This window comes from Chaetodon trifascialis, chromosome 19 (assembly GCF_039877785.1).
Source record: "Chaetodon trifascialis isolate fChaTrf1 chromosome 19, fChaTrf1.hap1, whole genome shotgun sequence".
NCBI classification, from domain to species: domain Eukaryota; kingdom Metazoa; phylum Chordata; class Actinopteri; order Chaetodontiformes; family Chaetodontidae; genus Chaetodon; species Chaetodon trifascialis.
In genome coordinates, this window is record NC_092074.1 from 12,203,244 (window position 1) to 12,226,690 (window position 23,447).

The following is a 23,447-nucleotide window of genomic DNA, read 5'->3' on the forward strand; positions in this document are numbered from 1 at the left end:
CTGTTCTGAAATGATTGTGTAAGAAAACAAAAAGTGCATTTGAGGCTGTTTGGGTCAGAGGGCTGTAATTATCTTAGAACAGCGTGGAAATGCTGTAATTATAATGCAAATGTTTTGAGCGCTTTCATTATGAAATGGAGCGCAAATCTTTATGAAACCCATTCACTGAACGGAAGAGGGGAACTCACTGAAATGTTAACAGGGTCGATAAGAAAAATCTCTTGTCCATTGAAAAGGCTGCATAGAATTAAATGTACCCAATTGTGCACATTTCCTCCGACACTATTGTGAAACGCAAATTCAAGAAAAATGAAAACACAATGACTCATTCTCCTGCCATTAGATTTGTCTTTATTCCAGATCTGAAAAGTGGGACAGGATAAAACACTTATTTTATGAAGTGAAACAAACCATGCTGAAAGCATTACTGCGTGCGTAAACACACATACTTGTTTATCCCTCATCATCATTAGCTCTACATGATATCGCCGGGTGCTCATATACGATGTTTGTGCATACACAAACACACATACACACAGTGCAGGGCAGCTGCGAGGCTAATTTGTTTAGAAGGAATTAATTAGACATTATTAGGGGGAAAACAATGGAGCAGAGGCAGGGTGTTTAACGGTGGGACGTCAAAGAGGCAAACCTGTCACGGAACAATAGGCTAATATCCACCCACAGCTTCCCGGCTATTGCTCAATTACTTTATCACACAATAGGACACAGTACACAACCACACACACAAATAAATGCAAGCAGCAAGTGCATCCATTCATGACTGAAAGACAGTCGAGGTTGTGATTGTGTATATGTGTGTGGGTGTGTGCGCGCTTCTAATTGAGCAGATGTTTCAATATTAAAGGTATCCGCTCTTATACCTTCAAGGCAGAGGCTGCAGCTGCTGTTGAAGTGGCTTCAGTTGATGAACCTGAAACCCAATTACAGAACAAAATGCCGAGGTACGGCCCGTTAACACTTCTGTTCTCGCCTCATGCTAATTTCTTCAGATCTCAATCCAATCTAATTCCACTCCTCTCTCAACACCTTCCCACTCTCCTTCTCTAAATCTGCTTTATCACCGCGGTCCGTGGCTGAGCTCCAAACTGCCTCCCCGCCGCGTTCTTTCCCTCACATCTTGTTCCTCATCCCATTACAGCCACTTCCTCAGAACGGCCAAGGCGGAGTTGAAGGTGAACTGGGCCTGGTGGGTTCCGCGGTGAGCCAGCAGCAGGGAGCCCGCCTCAGGCCCGTGGCCTGCCGCCAGCAGCTCAGCGGCGGCCTTCTCTACGTCCCAGCCTCCCTCCTGCTGGTGGGACAGCATGTGGGAGCTGAGCAGGGGGTACAGGGCCGAGGAGACGCAGCCCACCAGGAGCCCGGCGTCCAGGAGCAACGAGAGGAGCTCGGCGTCGCATAAGGAAGCTGTCTCCTGGAGGAAAAAGACAGGAGCAAGTGTAAACACACATGTGGTGATGCAGTCAGGAGAAACTAACCTTGCCTTTTTCACTGTGATTGTGTTCTTTCCATCCCTGTGAGTACATGCCAAGATTAACAGCCAGTACTCTGGCAATATGCAGCCAACCTCCCTGCCAGGTAAACAGCGAGCATTCAGCAGACTTATTCGACTCTAAACACCCACTGACTGATAAAATACTGAAAGTGGCTGGTAGATTTGGAGATTTACCAGCCGCAGTGGTCTGTATGAAAACAAAAGGTGCGGTAGCTTCCTGCTGCAGCAGCAGGATTTCCAGATTGCGCGGGATTACAATGTTACACGCTTGAAGAGACCTGATGAGGTCAGAGCGGTCAAACCCTGTGTCGAATCTGTGGCTGACACACACATGCACGTGTGCAGGAGATGCACACACACACACATAAAAGTCACCCTCCTCTTCTTCTGCAGTTCAGCATTTGCAAAAAAAATTTGCATTCGTTTCCAAAACAATTGTGAACAGCAGCCATAAGCAGTCCTTTACGTAATATCTTAATCCCATCTTCCAGCTCTTTACATCAATGAATTGCATGCAAATTCAAACAGCTAACGGCCGCTGGGGCTGCTGTGAGTGCTTTCCAGGCCATGGAGAGGCGAGGCTGAGTGCTGGGGTTGAAAGGCCGTCTCTCTGCTTCTGTCTGTGACTCAGCCCGTCTCCTCAGCATCCTCTCACCTGTTTGCTGTCTCTATTATTAAGCTCGCACTTGCACAACTACGCACGCATATGCGCATGCACGCACACACACACCGACACCAGCGAGTCCCTGTCAGGGTATTTCTGGAGCTGAGGCAGATCAATTATAAATGTGGAGCTCATGTCTTCTATTCTGTAGTCGAGAAGGGGAGCAGACCCGGATGAATTTCTCTCCCTCACCTCTAAAATCTCTCATCTCTGTGCCGGCCTCGCTCCATTTTTCTCTCCTTGAAGGACAATTCATCCTTAAAAACATAAAACTCTTAAAAAGGATCCCTTCGCTCATGCGATGATGGATATTAGTGAACCGTGACATCTCGCATCAGCGCTGAGGGACGATCAACTGTTGTCATTGGCAATGACACTGTCCCCTCATGGAATCATATTTTGCACATAAAATAAGTTTTTCTTCATAGCAATGCGAGCAGATCTAAAGAAGAGTGTTATCTCTGCGTCCCAAGATGCATTGTTCCTGTAAAAGTATTCTTGATTTGGATACGATTACCATTTAAATACAATACCCAAGGAAGACAGAGAGCTGACATATAACAGTGAAAGATAGAGCATGTCATGCATGACCAATGAATTTATCCCTTCCACTGACCCTGGGGACCAGATGAGTCATGAGAAGCCGGGGGTGGGAGGACAGAAACGTTTTTGAGTCTTGAGACAGTGGTGGATGAGGAGGTCACCCAGTTATAATGGGAATTAAGGAAAAGGAAGACAAGAGAGGAGTTCAGGGCTCAGGAGTGTGGAAAATGTTTGATGGAGAAAGATGGAAGGAGAGAGCTGAGGAGGAGAAAGGCAGACATGCACTGAAAGCATCAGATGCATACATTTTTAAGTGCACCAACTGTTTCCAAGAGCCAAATGCACACTAGAACCAAGGAGAGGCACTTCAAAACAACTTAACACTTCAGCTTCAAACTTTTGATTTTGGAGGCTCAACAGAGGCTCAGAACAACATGGAATTTGTGGAGCTGCAGAACATTGACCTATTTTGGAGCTCAATATCTTAAATAGATGATTTGAAAGGATTTAAGGATAAAGGAGCAAGTAAGCATGGGCTAAATAGGTACAAACTGTTTGTCTCTCAGTGTCCAAACATGCTGTATCATATCCTTTTTTTAACAAGATGACTGGTTTATTGACCTTTTGATAATTATAACATTGTAATCAAGCATATCCTGAGATCTGGGAACACAGTGACAGTACAAGAATAAAGACAGAGGCAAGAAATACAACAATAGATGATGAGACAGGCTGCAAATAAGACAAGCGCTAATCCAGATCATCTATACCTCATTGTTTAGAGGTAAAAGTCCTTCACTGCACAGGAAAATGGTGCACAAACAACTACAATGCTGTCATGCTAATGTTTAGCAGGTGTAATGTTTATCACACTAATCATATTAAATGTATCTTAGTTTGTTAGCATGGTAACGTTTGCTAATTAGCATGAAGCACAAAGTACAGCTAAGGCTAATGGGCATATCGTTAATTTGTCATAAACCAAAGTATTACACACTAAAAACCTGACCTGCTGGTGGTGCTAGATGAAAACTCAAAGGATCACTCAATTTATAACAATTCGTGCTGAGGGAGAAATGAACGTCTTGATTAAATTGGCAGTGCATCCAACAGTTGTTGAGATATTTCAGTCTATACCGAAGTGGTGGACCGACATCCTGAGAGCTCCAAATGAGACCAAACATGTAATAAACTGGAGCCATTCTTCATTCTATTTTTACTTTGTTAAATGTGGCCCCGTGGTGCCATTTGAGACGGTTAGTGTGACTAATGGCTGGACAAATAAATTTGACTTGATTTGACCTGAAGGCGTGCTAATCACTGGAATCACCTTCTGTGGTGTTTGCCGCTAATGAGGGCTCACACCCACGAAATAGAAACGTCTCTGCCGGACACATATTTGGACACCACTGGTCTGAAAGCTCTACCAGGTGGCATCACAAAACACACCTGCAGGGCGCCGGTTCACATCTGGGTGGGACGTGCACAGATTTAGGGGACAAAGATTCAGGCTTGCGTCATGACCAGTTCAGGGACAGCGATATACACATGTAAACAGAACTCCCACTAGTTAGAAATATGCAGACATTTTGTCTTTCCTGCACTTCTTGTCCATTGTGGGAGAGAGGAAAAGCACAAAACATCACTGGAGCACAGGCCTGGTCCTCTACGCTCACTGACACACACACACCCACCCACACACACACACACACACACCTCCCAGGCTATTACTGTTTGACGGTGTCAAGAGAGACAGCAGATTTGAGTCTTAGAGTCAGTTGGATTGACAGTGGAGCTGAAAATAGATGTGAGGGAGCGGCAGAGAGATGGAGGGATGGAGGGGAATCTTGATATCAGAGCAGAGCAGATAACTTTATGTCCTTTCTACAGCGCGAACAGCTCTGTTACATTTCAGGCACTGCTGTTCGTCCAGAACTCACACCTGCTGTAAGTATGCAGTACTGTAGACAGCTGATCACCACTTAAACATACGGACTCGAATCAAAAATCTCCTTTTCCTTCCTTTATCGTCTGTACTTAAGCCGCAATTACAGCCATTGCTGAATCATTTCTCTGCTTTGCATTTCCTCAGCAGCAGCAGCAGCAGCTGAGAAATATAGTTACCCTTGGACAATACTTATTAATTTAATAACTCATTTCCTTCTTCTTAATACTCATAAAGGCACAGTAGAGATGGGTGATAGTTCAATACTGTCATCTATCAACTTACATCATGACAATAAGATTGCATAATATTATTTTCGTTCTGAAAAGTTATTGATTCCGAGCAATCTGAAATTACAGGAAAAATCCGACATTTAAGGAAACGCTTATTTGCTGTCTTGCACACAGTTACACAAGATGATCGATACCACTCACACATCTGTCCCTTAAATGTGCAGCCAGGAGCCAAATAGCTTATTTTGGCATGCAGATGCAGGCTAGCCGTTTGCCCCTGCTTCCAGACTTTATGCTAATCTAAGATAGCTGGTTCCAGCTTCATATTTAGCATAAAGACATGAGCAGCGTTCTTCGCCTCTACAGCTAACAATCCAGCCTGCTGTACCTCTCACACACCCACGCATCCACCCATACTGCTCCCTCATCCTGTCACACTTCACTCCTCTTCCTCTTTCTCTCTCTGAGTTTTTAAGTTTCCCCAGCAGTCTGTTTAGGCCTTGCCTTGACAAACACTTGCAAAAAGAAAACTGATTGAGGGGGGAAGACGCCCACCCTGCCTCCCTTTCCTCCTCAAAGGTCAACAGCTTGGAGAACATGAAAACCTGCCCTGTGGTGTATGTATTTTCTGTGCGCAGGTGTATGTGCGAGGTTAAAAGCCCCTCCAAATCTCCTCTGAAGGTTCAAACAACTCTGTCTCTTCAGTGAAGCAAAAACAAGAGGCAGCTTCTGTTTGGTGTGTGTGTGTGTGTGTGTGTGTGTGTGTGTGTGTGTGTGTGTGTGCTCGCAGCCGGCGTGCCCTGTGAGTGAACGAACAAACACTCAGCGTGACAGGCGAACTGACACATCAAACTGCAGCCATAAGATGTCCAATGCCCCTCTCGCTCTTGTTATTGCCTTCTCATTTCTTGCTGTCTCACCCTGTGAAAGACAGCCAAGGTTGTCTCTCCTGTTTGTTTTCAGTGGCATCTAAATGTTGCCTGATTGGTGTGGTCAATTTTTCACACCTTCGTTTTCTATTCCCGCTCCGAACGTGTCTCATTTCCTGTGTACGTCTTCCTCTGCCCTCTCTCTCTCCCTGAGCTAAACCCTGCTGAGAGCTTAATTGGAATTACCGTTCACGTACAATGCCTAATACATAATGCATGGCCAAGCCTTCTTTTATCATTTAAATCATAAAGCTTCTTTGGAATGCCAGACAACACACAACTATCTCCTTCCCTCCTTCTCTCACGCTTTCCTCTCCTTCCCTCAGGCACCACTTCCCATCTCTCCATCCGAGCTGTCCCTAGGCTTTAGTGGCGCACCAAACACACACTCACACATACACATAGACACACACACACGCATACAACACCAAACAGTCCTTGCTTACAGGCTGACATGATTGAAAGTGACACAAGAAGAGGCTGTGAAGCCAAAAAAATAAAAATAAAAGTGGGCTGTGACGCACATGAGCAAACACAAACACACATTCGCGCGGTGAGCAAATCAGGGATCAACACGCCGGGTTGCGAGCAAACACGGCGAGATTAACAGGTCCAATATGGCACAAAAGCTGTAAACAAGCCCACTTCAACAAGCAATTAGACACATAATCAGTCAGTCACACAATCATCAAGGCACGTCTCTCATCCTCGCTCCACTGGGCAGACGGGAAAAGGTGTACTCTGTGATTGTGTGGAGAGGCCACGGCATGGCAGATCTCCTGGTCCACCTTTGCTGTAGTAAGGGTGAATACAAGAGACGCTCTCTATGTAAGGAGTTTGCGAAGTAAACCGTCTTGTGTTTATCTTCTCTTCAGTGAGGCCAACTGTTAGCATTAGGAATGTCAAAACTGACCAAAACTGTTCTGAGGAACACACATAAAAACCATTTGAATATCTATTTTCCATCATATTCATAACCTTTTTTCATTATTACCACCTACATTTTATGTCCAATCACTGCTCTTTATGGGATTTGGGGAAGTTTATGCTCAAGCGGCTCCTCATCACATCAGTTGCTGCTCATCCTAAAAGCATTTTCTCTTATAATGTTACACGTGGAAAATACATGGTTTGAAAACGTAAACTAGCATGGAAGCTAATCAGGCAGGAGCTATGCTAAAACAAACTCAGATCTTACATATTTCCTATCAAAAACTCAGAATAACACTCGTGCAAACTGACAAATGCTGTTCCTTATGTTTTCGACATGCATCATCACCTGATTACAATGCTAACTTTTTGTCTGGGACATGTAGCTTTAGCCTCAGTATTTTAATGTGTTATCATGTACGTAGCCATCGTAGCAACCACAGCTAAGGGGGGAGGGGCTTAACAGGCACAGGGACTGCTAGAACATTTTGCTGCAGCAAATTCTGGTGTGGACTACAGCTGTGTGTGCGTGGGCTGTATCTATGCTGTACGTCGCACTGACAACTCATTCATATTGGCAAGCTGCTCTTATCAGCCCCTTATCTCCCTCTTCCATTAGTCAGGCTGGTGTTAACCCCTGACTCCCAGCTCCACTGCTCCCTTCTGCTCCTCCATGGTCCATACATCTTTACTAGGAGGAGCAGAGTGGAAAGGGAAGGAGAGTAAAGGAAGAAATGATGGGAGCCCAAGAAAAGAAATAAAAGCCTGCACTGTACTTTCCTGCATCATTAAGAACAATACAATGTCTTCTTCATTACCTGCTCTCTCTACTACTTCTCGTCTCTCTTTCAAGTCATATACTCCGTCCCCATTCCTTTCTTTCATTCCTCCCTCCTTCTGTTTTACTACGCCCACTGTGGTGTCCTCCACAGCGAAGCAAGACCCGCTAAATGTGAAGCAGAATGAACACATACCTCACACTGCAGCCAAATAAATTACTTTTCCTCATTCACTTCTAATGTCAAGTGGGTTTCTACAGCACCATTTTAATTAAAAACTAATCTTCAGAATTAATCTTTTTTTATTGTGATCTCAGGGGCATCTCTTTCATGAAGAGAAAAATATGTGTTGATTCGGGGGAAAACAATGTGCACAGTAATCTATGACATCAGATATGGAGAGGAGAACCAGGGAGCACAAACAGGTGGGGCAGTGCTTGGCGATAAGGCCTGCCAATCACTCAGGGCTGCACGTCATTTTCATGTAATTAATCAGGAGCGCTGCAGTTTCCAGAGTTAATAAATATATGGTGCGTTGTGACCAAAATTAACCTCAGGACTGTTAATTTAGACATTAAAAGGCAGGTAAATAAATGAAGACTGACACTTCGGAAACCTTTCACACGGTTTTCTGTGAGATATTCATTCCGTCCTGTTAATTGACTGAAACAACAGTCAATTAACAGTTAAGCGTCCTCAGTGCACTCCCTCCAATTTCTGTTCAAGCAAGCTGAACTAAAGTCAATTATTTCTGATCCCCCCTTGATAAGATCTACTGATCTGCTGATGGCTAGCTGCTGACAAGTCCCGGCTATTTGTAGATCTGATAAAAGGCCTCCGAGTGTTGGGCTCTTGTATCGGCTTGGATTTGGTCATGAGGGTGAAAGAAAGTGAAAACAATAAAAAAAAAAGGTTTAGGAGAAGAGCAGTAAACTATTCAGCCAGGTTTTGAACTTAGATTTTCATTGAAAATGCTTCATAAAGACCTGTGAATAATCCGACGCTGATCATATTAAGCGGTCTATGTATTGGCCACGATGGGGCGATCCATTTGAAAAATAGTTCCTTTATCAGCATCATAAAATTCAGGGTCTGGTACACTCATTCAGTCACAACATGCTCTAAAAGACTTGATCCCTGCTTGCTCTCTCATTGGAATGACGCCAGTTTTTGATGACGCCTACACAAACCGATTCGCAGAGACATCCAGTTGAACCTTGCTCAACTTTTGCCAGATTGATACGTCATCCGAGAAGTTGCTGCTGCGGCCAGTCAAACACATACGAGCACACATTCCTGGAGGATTATTCTGGAGCGCCAACGCTGTATGTTTGTTGTTTAGCTCACAATCGTTGCAGCAAAAGATAAAATAGTTCCAGCTGTGACTTGTCTGGACTGGTAAAATCTTATATCAGTGTTTCAACCTGCTGTGTGGTGTTTTGTCATCCTATAAGCCTTCAATCTTGTGGATCATTACACAAGATTGTACCTGATTACAGTGTCTTCCTAGCAGTTAGGTGCACAGATGTTAAATCTGGGGAAAAGAGAGCCCTGGTATTGGACTGGAGAACCTGGGCTGAGGTGCCTGAGCACTGACAAATACTGATACCCTACATCCCTTTTTAAAGACAGAGTTTGGGTGAACAGATCCTTTAAAACAGTCTCAGGCAGAAACTCTGTCCTTGAAAACAAATTAGCAGCAAGACTTAATACACAGGTCGGCGAACAGACACCAGAGAAACACACACAGGCAAACACACCCACATGCATACAACTCCACAGTGAGCAGCAGCAAGCCAACATGTTATCAGATGTATTAGATGTTAGAGGATTTCTCTCTGTCTGTGCTGATGTTATCTTCAGATGAACACTGTTCTGAGCTGCTCCGAACATGCCCCTGTTCATTCAGCTCTTAGGTGGCAGAGGCGAGATTATTTCTCAAAGCAGTGTGACACACTACCTGTCTTACTCCATCTATGCACCCCTTCTCTAACTCTGCCTGATTTATCTTTTCTGTCTTTCCTCTCCTTCCCTCCCCTCTGCAGTCGGGCTATGCACAGTGCTCTGTCTTCTCTACTTCCGTCTTGGTCCGTCTAACTTTACGTTTTTATGCATTTGCTGTGTCTTTTTAATTTCCCTTCTCACCCCAATTTCTCTCTCTCAACACTTCCCCCCTCCTCTCCCCTCCATTTAATTTACCCTTTCCACATCTAAGTTGCATATCTCTTTATATATCTCACCCCCTTGAACCCCATCCTTTCTCAGTCCCACTCAAAAGCAGCATATTGCTCAGGTGTACCAACACAGGAGCTTTAATGTTTCATTTAATAGGGGGCTTTGTCACTTAATAGAGAGGCTTTCTCTTATCTGATCCTGGGGCAAACAGAGGGTCTGCTGGGTCGAGAGGCCTACTTTGTGACAATTGCTTATCTGATCGGGAAACAGTCGGGAGCGGCCCACACACTCTTAAACTATAGCTCTCTTATCTGATTGTGGCTTCCTAAAACAAGAGGACAGTCAGCAAGTGGATGGAGTTGGCTTCTTTGAATGTTGAAGTTCTTTTTGGAGAACTTTATTCTTATCTTACCACAGTGAAGATAAGCATAAAGTTCCAATCACATCCTCATCGGTCATCTCCTTTGCTGCCTGTATTTTTCTTTCTATTCCGCCTCACACTTCTTCAGTTCAGTCTCTGAGGCCCGCTGGAACATTGTTATGTTACTGCTTTTAGTAAACAGACTAAAGAAATAATGATGATGCTGGTTCTTACCCACGGAAAGAAAAAAAGGACTACAGCCTCAATAAATCAAGGGGTGTATAGCCACTATTGCTTAAATGAAGAGTGGATTGATTGATTGATTAATGCCAACAAGATAAATCTGAGGGGTCACCAGATGATTAAACTAAAAAATATGCACTTGTTTCACAAAATTATGTTCATTTTTTAGACCTTTCTACATATGTATTCTTGATATGAATGATAAATTACCTAAAAACCTTTCAAAATAAAACATTTCAATAAGAAAACAATCAACTCATGTCCACAATAAGGTCATAACCTATGAAAAATTCAATGGATCTGAGAGTATCTAGCCTTTTATTAAGCACATATACCAAACAGTTGGGTTTCATGATATAAAAGACTAAATAATTGATCATTCAAAAAAATGTTTGTAACGCCTGCATTATGGCTCATGGACTGCGTTTGGTCTGCATTTGAATATGGCCCACACTGACTATTACAACGGCACTTACTGCGGTCATGCTGTTGATCTGATCCAGAGTCAGCTGCAGCAGTTCCTCATCACCACTCTCAGCCATCAGTTTGAGTGCAGGCAGCTGAAGGCTCGGCTGGTTTTGGAGCAGCAGGGTGGTTATGTGTCTGATACACTGAAGAGAGAGAGAGAGAGAGAGAGAGAGAGAGAGAGAGAGAGAGAGAGAGAGAGAGAGAGAGAGAGAGAGAGGGAGAGAGAGCACGGATACATGCGTGGATGAATGGATGAAAGGAGGCGGGGGGAAAGATAAAAGCAAAAGTGGGATGAAAACAGGAAAAGGTAATCAGAAGACAGTGAAAAGAGCAAAGGAGAACAAAAGAGGAGAGCGGGAGACAGGGGGGAGAGAGTAGGCGAGGAACACTGAAGGTTAATCAATGTGCATATACTGTACAGACACGCAGGAACATAATACCTCTAAAAACGTCTGCACACAAACACACGCACACACACACACACACACACACACACACACACACACACACACACACACACACACACACACACACACACACACACACACACACAGTCGTGTTGCAGTCCTATCCAGTAATATATGGATATCACAATGCAATCTGACTCCCCCATGCTCCGGCGGTTTCATTCCAGCAGATTCAAATTAAAGCTGTTCAGAACAGAGTAAAAGGCCTCCTTCTCTACCTCCCACCCCCTTCCCACACTAATATTAGACAGCCAGGCAGACACTAGCCTATTCACTCTGAATAGCATTAGCGCTAAACTAATATCACAGTCAGCTGGCGCTAGACATACAGAATGGCATTAGGCTTACCACTTCCATGGTGCTCAGCAGGGCATGAATAGCATTAGGGGCCGTCAGATATCAAAGAGTGGCTAGTGCTTATAGTACATTGCAAAAAGCACTGAGCTGATTCTAACATGTTGCTGCAGGTTACATGCTTAATAGCTTTGGGCTCCTGTATTGAGTTATGAAGTAAAACAGCAGCCAGCACTCAGGTTACACTGAATTCAAACAAGCTTAGCGCCACATTTTCGATTACAGAGCTAATAGAAGATGAATGTAAATATTCATTTTCACTCTCCTCATTGTACTGCGGTGGTGGAGGAAGCATTTAGATCTATTTAACCATTGTAGCAGCACCACAGTGTAAAAACACTGTGCGACATGTAAAAGTCCTGCATTTTAAGAAGTAGGAGTGACTAAATGTGCTTAATATTATCAAAAGTGATCTTTTTTTATATTTATCATTGGTTGTTATTGCAGATGCATTATCAGAAGTAGCATGTAATTGCTGTAAAGCTAATTTTCTGTATTTTAAATATTGGTGGGTAGCTTAATCTAAAGCAATTTTTAAGTAAAAATTACTATTATTACTATTAATTATTGATCTGATATGTGGTGGAGAAGAAGAAGAAATGAGCATAAAATGATGGTAAATAGGCTAAATAGTATTTGAGGGCCCTAATGTGATCAACTCACTGCAAAGAAAAGACAACACAAGCAGTCATAGACAGTTATCCAAGGAGCGTTTGCCATTTACCTGTGCAGGAAGCTTGTGTTTGGTGTTATAGAGGGATCGCACCATGGTGACGACCTGCTGGCCTAGGTCTAATTTGCTCTCTGACTCCTGGCAGCGGGTCAGCAGGGCCGAGGTCAGCACCACCCAGGGGTTACGCTCCGACTGTGCTCTGGAGACAGACGGCAAGACAGACCCGTGAACATGAATATGTGTGTCTGTGTGGAGCGCTGCCGTCTCGTCTGAAGTGAACGTAGAGAGAAGAACATAGACTGGAAAATACTAGAGTAAGGCTGTGAAGTACATTAAGTATACAGTCTACATATTAGTGGGTGTGTAGATGTTGTAAAGAACATATGATGATGTTTTTCATCCATTACTCTGCATGTCACCAGACCCTGTTAGACAATGACACGGCCACAGCATTATGAATAATATAAATACAACAGCCACATAAGAATAACAGCGTCAACCTCCCCTCAAATCACAGCCTGACATGAGCAGACAGACAGAATTATCAAGAGGTTTGCAGACGATCTAATGGATTCTGACTTTGGCATGTAAGTGAGGAGGAAAGATGTTTGACCACAATACTCTCGCAGTTAATATTTAACACCTACAAGCTGTATTTTCTCTCTCTCTCTCTCTCTCTCTCTCTGACTCTCTGTGTGAACACAAGGGGACAGCTGTCAGCTGTGACAGGCGTCACTACGTGTGCTAATGACTCCGGAGTGACAGATTAGCTCCCACCAAGGCCGGCAAATGCCAGTGACACGGAGGCAATCTGACTTTCATGGATCTTTATCAATATATATCAGTCATAGTAAGAAATTAAAAAAAATAAGGATGGAAACCACAGAACGACTCATTATCTGTTAATTAGATCTTGGTTGACGGATGGATCCCGTTAAATTATTATGTTTATTAGTATTATCATTAGCATGGCAAGGAGTCAATGCTGTATGAGCGGCCCTCTGACAGCTGGCTAACACTAATGTTTGTGGTTATGGATGTTGTAACAAAGCCAACGCCTCGTTATATCAGCATCAAGACACAAGAAGAGAAACAGTTTGGAGCCGCAGTGAGGCTGGAAATATATGTGGGGGGAAGTTATTTAACCGCATTGATGTGCTCGCACCACTGGAAGTTATGTGTGTGATTAACATGACAAGCGGCGCTTTAAATAATGAACAAGCAGAAAGGATGAGAGTGGAGATGAGAGGGAGAATCGGATATGAACGTGTGCTTTGTTTCACTCTGAGTGTTTTCCCATGATAAGATGGAACATGTTGATAAATCCTTAGTTATATGATGAGCAATCAAAAAAAAAGTCACGTGGTTGAAGCTTGATGTCACATTAGGCAGCTGAAGTGAGTCTTATTCAGAAAGTGCGTTAGAGGTAGGAGACCCTGAGGTAAGATCCTATGTGTGTGTGCTTCTGTACGTCTGCACAAGAGGAGGGAGTGTGTGTGATAGAAAAGAGCTTGCAAGGGAGAAAGAGGAAAGAGGTGAGGTGAGAAAGACAGCAGGGAGACCAGCGGGGCTTCTGTTTGACCGTCAGTGGAGAAGGCAGCTCTCCATCCAGCTACCGGGGCGTCTTGTCCTGACAAGCTACTTCACCTTCGGATGATGCGGCCATGGGAACAAACGCGAGTCTGCTGGCACAGCGCTGCTTCCGGTGCTTTACCAGGGGACGGGTAGGCACCGCTGCATGAGACTGTGAGTGTGCGCACGCTCGCCAAATCTGTCAAAGGTGCAGTGTGAGTCACAGCCAGCCTCCATTCCTGCTTTGAATCATGACTCAGTTTATGGGCACAGACTAAAGGATAAGCTCTTTAGATGCAACTCAATATAGCTCCCAGAAGAGCCTCTTGTAGCCTTCCAGAAACAAATCTCCACTTTACAGACGCGCCCTAAACGCATCTTAACCAAGATTAAATGCTGAGTCAGACTTATAGTTAAAGTTAACCATGTGTCTCGCACACTTCAAGATAACGCCCTCAAGTTCTAACGGAACATCTTAAATGATGCATTTGAGGTTTAAGTTATTCTGAGTTTTGTGTCCCAAATTATGACTGCCGGATGTAGCAGCAATTGCACATAAAACGCACACTGAACACAGATTGGACCTCAATTTCAGGCTTCTACGCCTCAAAGAGGCACATTACAGCGTACTGTAGCTCGTGTACGGTATGTTTACATGTTGCAACAAATTAACTTGAGGGATTTAAATGAGGACGACCAAAGAGACAAGAAGAAACAAAATCCATAATCAGGGGCCGAGTTTGTACTCAGCATTGTGTTTGCATTTAAATCTGGAAAACAGAGCAACAGCTCTGCAGATGAAAGAAGTGATTATAGCTGAATGTCCCGGCAGTGATGGTTTGACTACAGCTGTTACATTTACAAAGTCAGTGGAGTGTCAGTGGAATCTGGGGGTGAACTTGAAGCAGCTGCAGCGTCAAACCTAATCCTCATCCCACCTACTGCTTCTCAGCTGAATGACAGTCTGCCAGGAAAGACACAAACCCCGTCACAACTCCATTGTCCGTTGGAATAACACAATGAATATCAGGCATTTTTCACATTTGCTCCTGATTCTTTTCATGCTGTTTGTTCCACTGCCGACAACTGTAATTGTCTCCCTTTCAGTAATTTTCATTGAGACACACAAGGCAGCTTTCTCTTGAGTTGAGTGTCTGGCAGAACAACTTGTCTTTTACCCTATGCAGAGGAAAAAAAAAAAAGCAAATTGTGCATCTAATGGCCAGAACTTTTTCCGGGGGCCTGCTTTTACTGAAGCCACAGCAGGAGAGTAATGGGCAAACAAAATATTGTGCAGCCGGATCCTAAAATAACGTCTTCTCTAGATTAAAAGAGCAAGTATCCCATCAGGCAGGTTGCTTTGGCCTTTAAACTGATGCATCGGTATTGAACACAAGTAAATCTTGTTCATCAACAAATCAACAAAGTCATCAGCATCTATAAAACTGATTTACAGACGCAAACTTGTACACAGTTTTGCATATGCCCTTGTGAGTTTCCGACAGCTACCGGAGAAGAGCTCTTCTTTAAATTGCTGATCGAAACAGCGCGCACTGATTGAGCTGCAAGGATAAACTCCCGACTGCATAAACCTGTATTGTCTCACCAGTCCTCCGAGCACCGCTCACTTTTAATCAAGAACAATGGAGCAGGAGGAGAGCAATCACATCATTAGACACTTAATAATAAAGCCAACACTTGCTGCTCGTAAGACACAAGCTGGTGCGAGAAGCCCGGAGCCCAAAGCTTTGGGAAGACACCTGTTTTCATTTCAGCTCCAAAAGTCTACGTGCAGAATGTTTACCTGAGCGATTAGAGGCACTTTTTTCCAATCCCACTCTGAGTGAAATGAGAACACGTTGCACAGAAGTTGCCCATTAAAAATTCCAACGCCGTCACGAGTCCCTGATTTTGTTAACAAACTACAGTATAAACACTGTTCTGTGGGTGACTGTTAAGCATCAAAACACGCTGACTATTCACTTAGTATAAGCTTGCATAGGAGACTTTGACCCAGAACGAAATAGCACTCATTTTTCATATTAACTGTAAAACTTACATTCAATGCAGATGCTCAGAGGGCACCAATGCATTAAGAGATTGAAAGAGAGAGGATTAAATTAGGTGGGAAAGGATAAAAGAAAGCATATCAGCTGCTACAATGTTGGTGTTGCTTATAAAATAAAATGTAATATAAAAGTTTCTTTCTAAAATCCTGTATGTATGAATATATGAATGATGCGAATGAGCCATAAACATGCGATTGCATTAACTCTTAAGTAATTACTGTCCTTGAGGTGCTTACAGGAAAGCTTTAGTCATTAAGTCAAGTATGAGGCTCCAGCCAGCTAAGCTAATCAGCCACAACTATTGCTTTAACCTTGAAAGAATCAAAGAACAATGAAAAGACATTTTTCTTACACTTCCTCCTTCATCATGGGAGGCCAGGCTTGCAGGAGGAGCATGAGCAGCTGAAAGTCTTCCCACTTTTGTGCAGCTCTCAGCAGCTCCAGGAAGAGGGCGTATCTTTTCTCCTCGTTCTCCACATCTTCTGTCTGAACCTACGAGGAAGGGTGAGGAGAAAATCAGTCTGAAGCAAAGGGCCTAGATTGCAAGATATGCCCAGGCCACTGAGCACAAATTAGGTGAATGAAGTGTGTCCAGGCAAGAGTAACCATCTGCTTCCTTCAAATTTTGCTACATGTGCAATGTTGTGGATAAATGTTGTAAGCGAAGTGGATTTCAGTGATCTGCTATCTTGGCCACATCTACTAGACGCTATCCAACCCAAATGCAACAGAAGCAGGAGAGCAGCTTTCACTGATTTTTAATGCAGCACGCTCTCGACTGTGATGGCAAAACTTGACAACCCAATGACTGCAGTTGTGTATGCGGGCGAGGCATTGCTGTCAACGCGACGCGAATGAACCGCGCAGTCACAAACATTCTATCTAGGTGAGTATCAAAGTCCTCAAACTTCAACATGGCTTTGAAAGAATGGAGAAAGGTCTCATGTCACAGTCTCAAGGTGAGCAGCCAAGACTGGTGTCACCAATTCAGTGTCCAACCAAATGTGATCAGACAGTGAAGTTGACCTTTGATGTTTCGGATATAAAATTCCATCACTTTATCATTTTATCCTGTGAGATATTTGTACGAAATGGTGACATAATCAGCATATGAATTCTTGAGTTAAAGCCGAAATGTTTCCTGAGGTCACAGTGACCTTTGACCAGCAAATTTTAATTAGTTCACGCTCAAGGCCCAGAGGATGTTTGCGCCAGATGCAATGAAATTCCCTCCAGGTGTTCCTGAGATTATCGCATTCACGACAACAGGACACACGGACGTACGGACGGATTGGACAAATGGACGGTCAACGTGAAAACATAATGCCTCCGGCCACGGCTGTTGCCTATAAGAGAGAAGTCAGGAGGGAGACTGTAAGAAAAGAGAGTGAAAACGAATGAGGGAGGGTTAATGTGGAAAAAATGAGAGGAGGCGGCGGCAGAGGGAAAGTAATTAATTTTCTTCTCAAAGGTTGGCTTCTAGTGTGATTTAACAGTTCAGAGAGCGGCTGATTTCTGAGGGGAAAACTACAACCTGCCAAAGCATGGCTGCTGCAAAGACGGGCTCTGTCACACGCGCACGCGTTCATGTACGCACACACGCACGCAGGCACAACACAGCATTTGCAGCCAGACTCATAAAAGACAGTTTCAGCCTCAGTGGGGCGATCAAATTTATGACTGGATATCTATGTAAAGCCTGGCTGTATTTCATCAGTATAAACGTGTACACAAAGTCCAATTTAAACATTTTCAGACACCCTGAACTGTCTCTGTGTGTTCAGCTCTCGGCACTTTTTCTCTGCGGTTTGTACTTTCAGGTATCTGCTTTATTTTACCGTTTTATGTTCGCTTCCAGCTGTCGTTACTGCTGATGAAAACCCAGCATTTCCTGCTTCATAATAAAAGCTTTTGAATGCTAAAATAATGGGGATCTTTCACTGTGAAGAATTAAATGTAATGAAATGTGTGAATCCCTTAAGTCGCGGAGCTTTGTTCGCAGTTATTCTTTAATAAAAACGCCTGCTAATGGTGCAGGGAGGAAGAGTGCGGGTAAACACAGCCACAGTGAGATGTTAGATGAAGAGCTGCAGACAACAGGCTCTTACTGCATCTCTGCAAACAGCTCACCTCCAACAGGTAAACAGCTTCTTTTACTTGCAGTGCTGTGGGATGGAAAAAGGCGTGCAGCGAAAATAGCGGGGGGGGGGGGGGGGACTTTTATTGTGAAGCCTTTAAAGGAAATGAAATGTGACCAATTTAGAATTATATCACAATGGACCAACACTAGATGGAATGAATGGCGGGTAATTAAGCAGCACTCTCATCAGCTGATCTCTTTAATAAAGTATCTGTTACTCTTTTTCATTTTGAGACATTTGAGGTGTTTAACCTCTAATTTCTAAGTAAAAGTACGTGCAAATATCTGGCAGCACTGCACATCCATACTTAGTGGTGTAGTGAAGCGTCTTATAATCCAGGATGGAGCAATAAATGAGTAAAGCTGAAGCTCAGGACCCTCTGGAAATGGAGGTCACTTAGGAAACAGAAATGGAATCTTAACTACCTGTAAAAAGCCTTCACTGCAATCTAAAGCTCTCAAATCCATCACTGAATGTAAACTGCAACCCAAAGCCTGTTCATCATTGTTATTGCCTCGCCGTGTTATGAACACTGAATACTGATCACTGTCTCACTATTGAAGGATTTTATGAAGTTTTATGGCAACATTTATTCATTATCTTTGAAAATTCAAGCGTATGGTAGGCCGTGGGATTCCGGGACAATATTGTGATTGCATGTTCTATTAAACACATTATAAAGTGCACTCAGATACATTCATATATGTCATGTTTCCATCACTTGTGGGGACATTACACTGACTTACATTCATTTCCTTTTCCTTTCCTACGTGCCTAACCATTACCTTTACCTTAACCTTAACCCAAGTTTGCACTCTGGACTTCTGGTTTGTCCCTATAACGAAGGCAAGTCGTAAATAGATTTATGTCCCCACAACGTGAATACACGTACGCGCACACACACACACACACACACACACACACACACACACACACACACACACACACACACACACACACACACACACGCAACTCATCAAAACTCACCTACAGTACAGCACAAATTAAACCGCTGCCAATTACTATGTGGCTGTGAGGCTTTTATTTTCTTAACAAGGGAGGATGGTAATTAATTATGCCTGGTGATTAAAATCAACATTTCCTCTGTGGTGTTGTACAAAGAACAGAGTGCAGGAGGGCAGAAGGGCAGAAAGAGAAGGGAGGGAGAGAGGGAGGGAGGGAGAAAGGGAGGGAGAGAGAAAAGGATGAGACTGTCAGCCAATACCGTAACATTTAGCAGAGAGGTGCTGACAAATTAGCTCAGATGCACGTCCTCTCAGCCAATCAGCCAATCTAGATATACATACATACCGTAGGCACAAATCTGTCCACTTCGATGTATATTTATAACACTTTCTCAGTACTGTTTTTGCTCTTTCATCCTCCCTTTGCCCACCATCTGTCCAAACCCCAGATCAGTTAGTTAGACAAATTCACTGTGTCATAAATGCTAATGGCACAGTAATATGCAGTGTTTGTGAACAAAGACTGCATATTTTGTATCTGACGTTATTGTTCCCTACTGGCCCATCAACGCTCCCACATTCAGAGGACAACCTTTTAAGCTGTCAAATCACAGGTTCGGCCACCCCAAGTGGCCGAACCTGTGAAGTAGTATTGCAAAGTAGGTTTGTATGATGGAAAGCAAACTTTATACTAGAGTACAACATATTTTTAGTAAAATTCAAGTGCTTTTTTAAGATATTTGCAGTCAAATACTTTCCTAGTATATTTTCAGTCAGTGTGTTAAAACACTATTACAGTAGCATAATAGTGCAAGTATATACATTTTATATGTATATGTATACTACTACTACTACTAGTTGTTGCAATCATTTACAGTGGATGAATTGATGAATTATGAACAAATCGTTCATTTCACCGATATGAAGGCAATCCAATATGAGCAAAAGTAAAAGAAAAACACACATATCACACTTAAAACCAACTGGTGCTTTTACTTAAATTCCCCGGTGTGGGATCAATAAAGCCTTATCTTATCTTAGCGAAAAGCAAATACACACGCAGGCAAACGCACATAAATTCTGTCAACACAGCCATTCATGTAAGCCCGCCGCAACCACTGACAGCGCGGGTCAACAAACAATATGATACCCTATGAAAACATTTCTGTGGGACAGAGAGCAGCGCATGCACACGGGCATGAAAGCGAGTGCACAAAGAAAAAGTGCCTCACTGCCTGTAATTTCAAGCTTCAGAACCGCCGCTTTTTTTCTGCTGGCACTGAAAACGGTGCTGCCAAATTATGCCGACCGCATGCTACACCCTCGCCCACTGTGACTGGAAGTAGCCATGCTTTTCGAAAGATGATGCACAGGAAACACAGAAATGAAGGAAGCAGATGGGGAGGCTGCAGTCAATGAAACATGACAACCAGTAGTTACCAGCAGCTGCAGCGCTGCTCTTTGACGACCTTTTACTTTTCAACAGAGGAAAAAGTGGAAGCCTCAGTGGAGGCTCGGCTGTACCCCGGTGCATGTGTGTAAAGTGATACAGTAAAACGAGTTATACATTTTCCCAACTGCTCTGATTTGCTCATAAACTGGTTCTGAAATTTCATGAGGCCTTATTGCATTAGAAAGCAATATGTTTTGAATATGGGCTGCTTTACCGCACTGACATTGGCCTTACACACATGCACACGCTTGTTTTGCCATACCACTGAGATGCTTATTAAATTCTTTCCTTCACCCTAAACTAAGAAAACTGACTAAAATATCATCACTCACAAAGTTTTCTAAAGCCACACAAGAACAGAGTCACACGCACATTTCTATAGGACAAACAGCAATTACAGGGCAGGTTGTAGTTTGTCCAAAACAGCTTGTGCAGTCAGACAAGGTATCTTCTCCACTGATTAAAAACTGCAATGCAGTCTAACCCTGCGATCAGCATATGATAAAACAGGGCGAAGAAAGAGAGGACGTGTGTTAGAGGGTGTGTGTGTGTGTGTGTGTGTGTGTGTGTGTGTGTGTGTGTGTGTGTGTGTGTGTAAGTGTGTGAAAGAGAGAGAGAGAGAGAGAGATGGGAGATGCTTTTGGGCAAATCGATATGCAGAGCAGAAAACTGTCAGAAGACACGTGGCTGAAACCACACACACACACACACACACACACACACACACACACACACGCACACACACACACACACGCACACACACATACAGAGTGTACAAAAGGATAAAAATGGAGATGAAGGGGAAAAGACTGCAGTAGTGTGTGTGTGTGTGTGTGTGTGTGTGTGTGTGTGTGTGTGTGTGTGTGTGTGTGTGTGTGTGTGTCTGTCTGTCCGTCCCTCATGAGAGTTACTGGCATGAGACTTCTTTCACTTCTCCTTTAGAGGAGGGGACAGACAGACAGACAGACAGACAGACACACACACACACACACACACACACACACACACACACACACACACACATATAAGGACCCTGCAAACAGGCACGCAGGTGTGCACACACAATCAAAAACAATCAGCTGAATGCCACTGAAACAGAGCTTCAATAAACTCCTGTGAAATAATTTCCTCCATATGTCGCCGTCTTTCCTGAAGGAATAAACTCTCACTAAATAAATATTCGAACATCAAAGCGCTCTACTGTAGTCTTTTAAATTTGAACTGCTTTCAACACACAGGTGACACTAGAAGGCAGTACTGCAGATAATTTTAGACACGCACACACAGGGTGAATGAAGAATGCCCTGCTACACTTCTCACGGTAACTTTAGGGGTGTGCTTCCAGTCTACTGTCAGCTTTGAGATATTTATATTTGTACACAACATCCAACAGCTAATATGTTTGTTATATTTTGGTTTTCAATGCGGTTTTGTTTCAGTTAGCTTCCAGGGTGGGTTTGCTTGCTTCAGTTTAGTCTTCATTGTCAAAAAATTGTTTAGTTTTAGTCTTTTTGTTTCATTGTGATGCGCAGGTATTTGTAAGGGACGAAATTTGATAAGTTCAGAGTAGGTAAACCGAAACAAACACAATCAGATCCTTCAGTGCAAACTTCAAATATGAGTAAAGGAAGCGACAGCTGCACAGCCTCAGCAACCTTTAACTGAGGATTAAAAACAGTGAAAACACTAATATTAAAAACCAAGAGAAAACAGATTGGTGGGGTGTCAACACTGTGTCAAAAAGCACAGCTTCATTCGAGGGATTCCAGCTGCTGTTTTATGCGCTCTTTGCTAAATTTGTAGTGGTGTCACTTTGATCGATGGCGTCAGGAACAAAAGGTAAACAAGGGATTGCAAGGGAAAGACCATTAAAAAACATGCCTTTTGTCCCTTATGGACATTTCATTGGGGGTGTCAGTTTAATGTCACACCTACCTGAAAGGCTGCAGTGTTGATGACAGAATAGAATATGAATGTTGTCGGTCAAGCCCCCGTAGAACTGACTGCAACTCCTGGTGAAAGGTGCTTTACTACATTTTGTCAGTGTGTCTCCAGTGTTTTCACCTCGTCTCACACAGGAAGCACCGCCCCATGTAAATGAGCGCTGTCCACGGTGCTGGAAGGCTCTGGAGAATGCTTGGGCGCTCTGTGGGAGTAACAGTGCGCTCCACACTGTGGCCTGATGAACCTGCCCTGGTCTGTCACAGCAAACAGCCTGCTGGTGGTTTCTGACTGTCAGGAAAGCCTCAGAGAAATGTACCGTGAGTGATTTTGGTAACTTATATTCTGCACTCGCCTTTTAAAATGTTCATTAAAGTCCCAATTTGTAACATAAGAGTACAGATAAGAAATGACTGCGTGTATCGGCTTCACTCTGAGTTATTTTTGTCCAAGCACCAGTTCGGCCTGCCCCCACAGCGTCACACAATTAAGACACTAAATGAGAAAACTGGGATCAGGGTCTCAGTCAGAATATGTAAATTTGGGGCCTGCTTGAAAAATTTCACCCCACTTGTGATGAGAACCCTCCTCCAACTCTGATTACATTTTCAGTGTCAAAGAGGCGGGATCCAAACAAATAAGGATAATAGCCGATGTGTTGACAGACACTCGAGATGACAATAAATAACCACAGAGCGGTGTACACTTTTCACTAATATGAAAAAAACATGCATTAGTGCTGCAATGATAATACAATGACTTCAAATCAAAGTCTGTTGATTCACTGTTTTAACTGAAGAACTAGACAGAACTTAAATGACTTTGATCCAAAGGTTAAAATCATTGCTTCACGACCTCACATCAGGTCAATTTTACACGCAAATGAAGCAATCTTAAATATTCATTTTGGACTCAAAACAACTTTCAACCTCAAACAACAGCCCACACACACACACACACACACAAAGATTTCAGCTTGAGGAGGTGCTTCAAACATTTCCACCGGGATTGAAATCACACACTATTTGA

General features: G+C 43.4%; 1 protein-coding gene across 1 annotated transcript in view; it reads right to left on the reverse strand.

Annotated features, from left to right (window-relative positions):
- Window positions 1-332: 332 nt before the first annotated feature.
- The window catches only part of nbas (NBAS subunit of NRZ tethering complex), a 141,709-nt gene continuing 118,594 nt past the window's right edge, over window positions 333-23,447 (reverse strand). The window contains exons 50-53 of the mRNA XM_070987158.1: window positions 16,271-16,410; window positions 12,329-12,476; window positions 10,792-10,926; window positions 333-1,432 (exon numbers count right to left, since the gene is read on the reverse strand). Of these exons, the coding sequence (XP_070843259.1) occupies window positions 1,157-1,432; window positions 10,792-10,926; window positions 12,329-12,476; window positions 16,271-16,410 (699 nt within the window). The 3' untranslated portion in view covers window positions 333-1,156. The remainder of the gene's footprint in view (window positions 1,433-10,791; window positions 10,927-12,328; window positions 12,477-16,270; window positions 16,411-23,447) is intronic.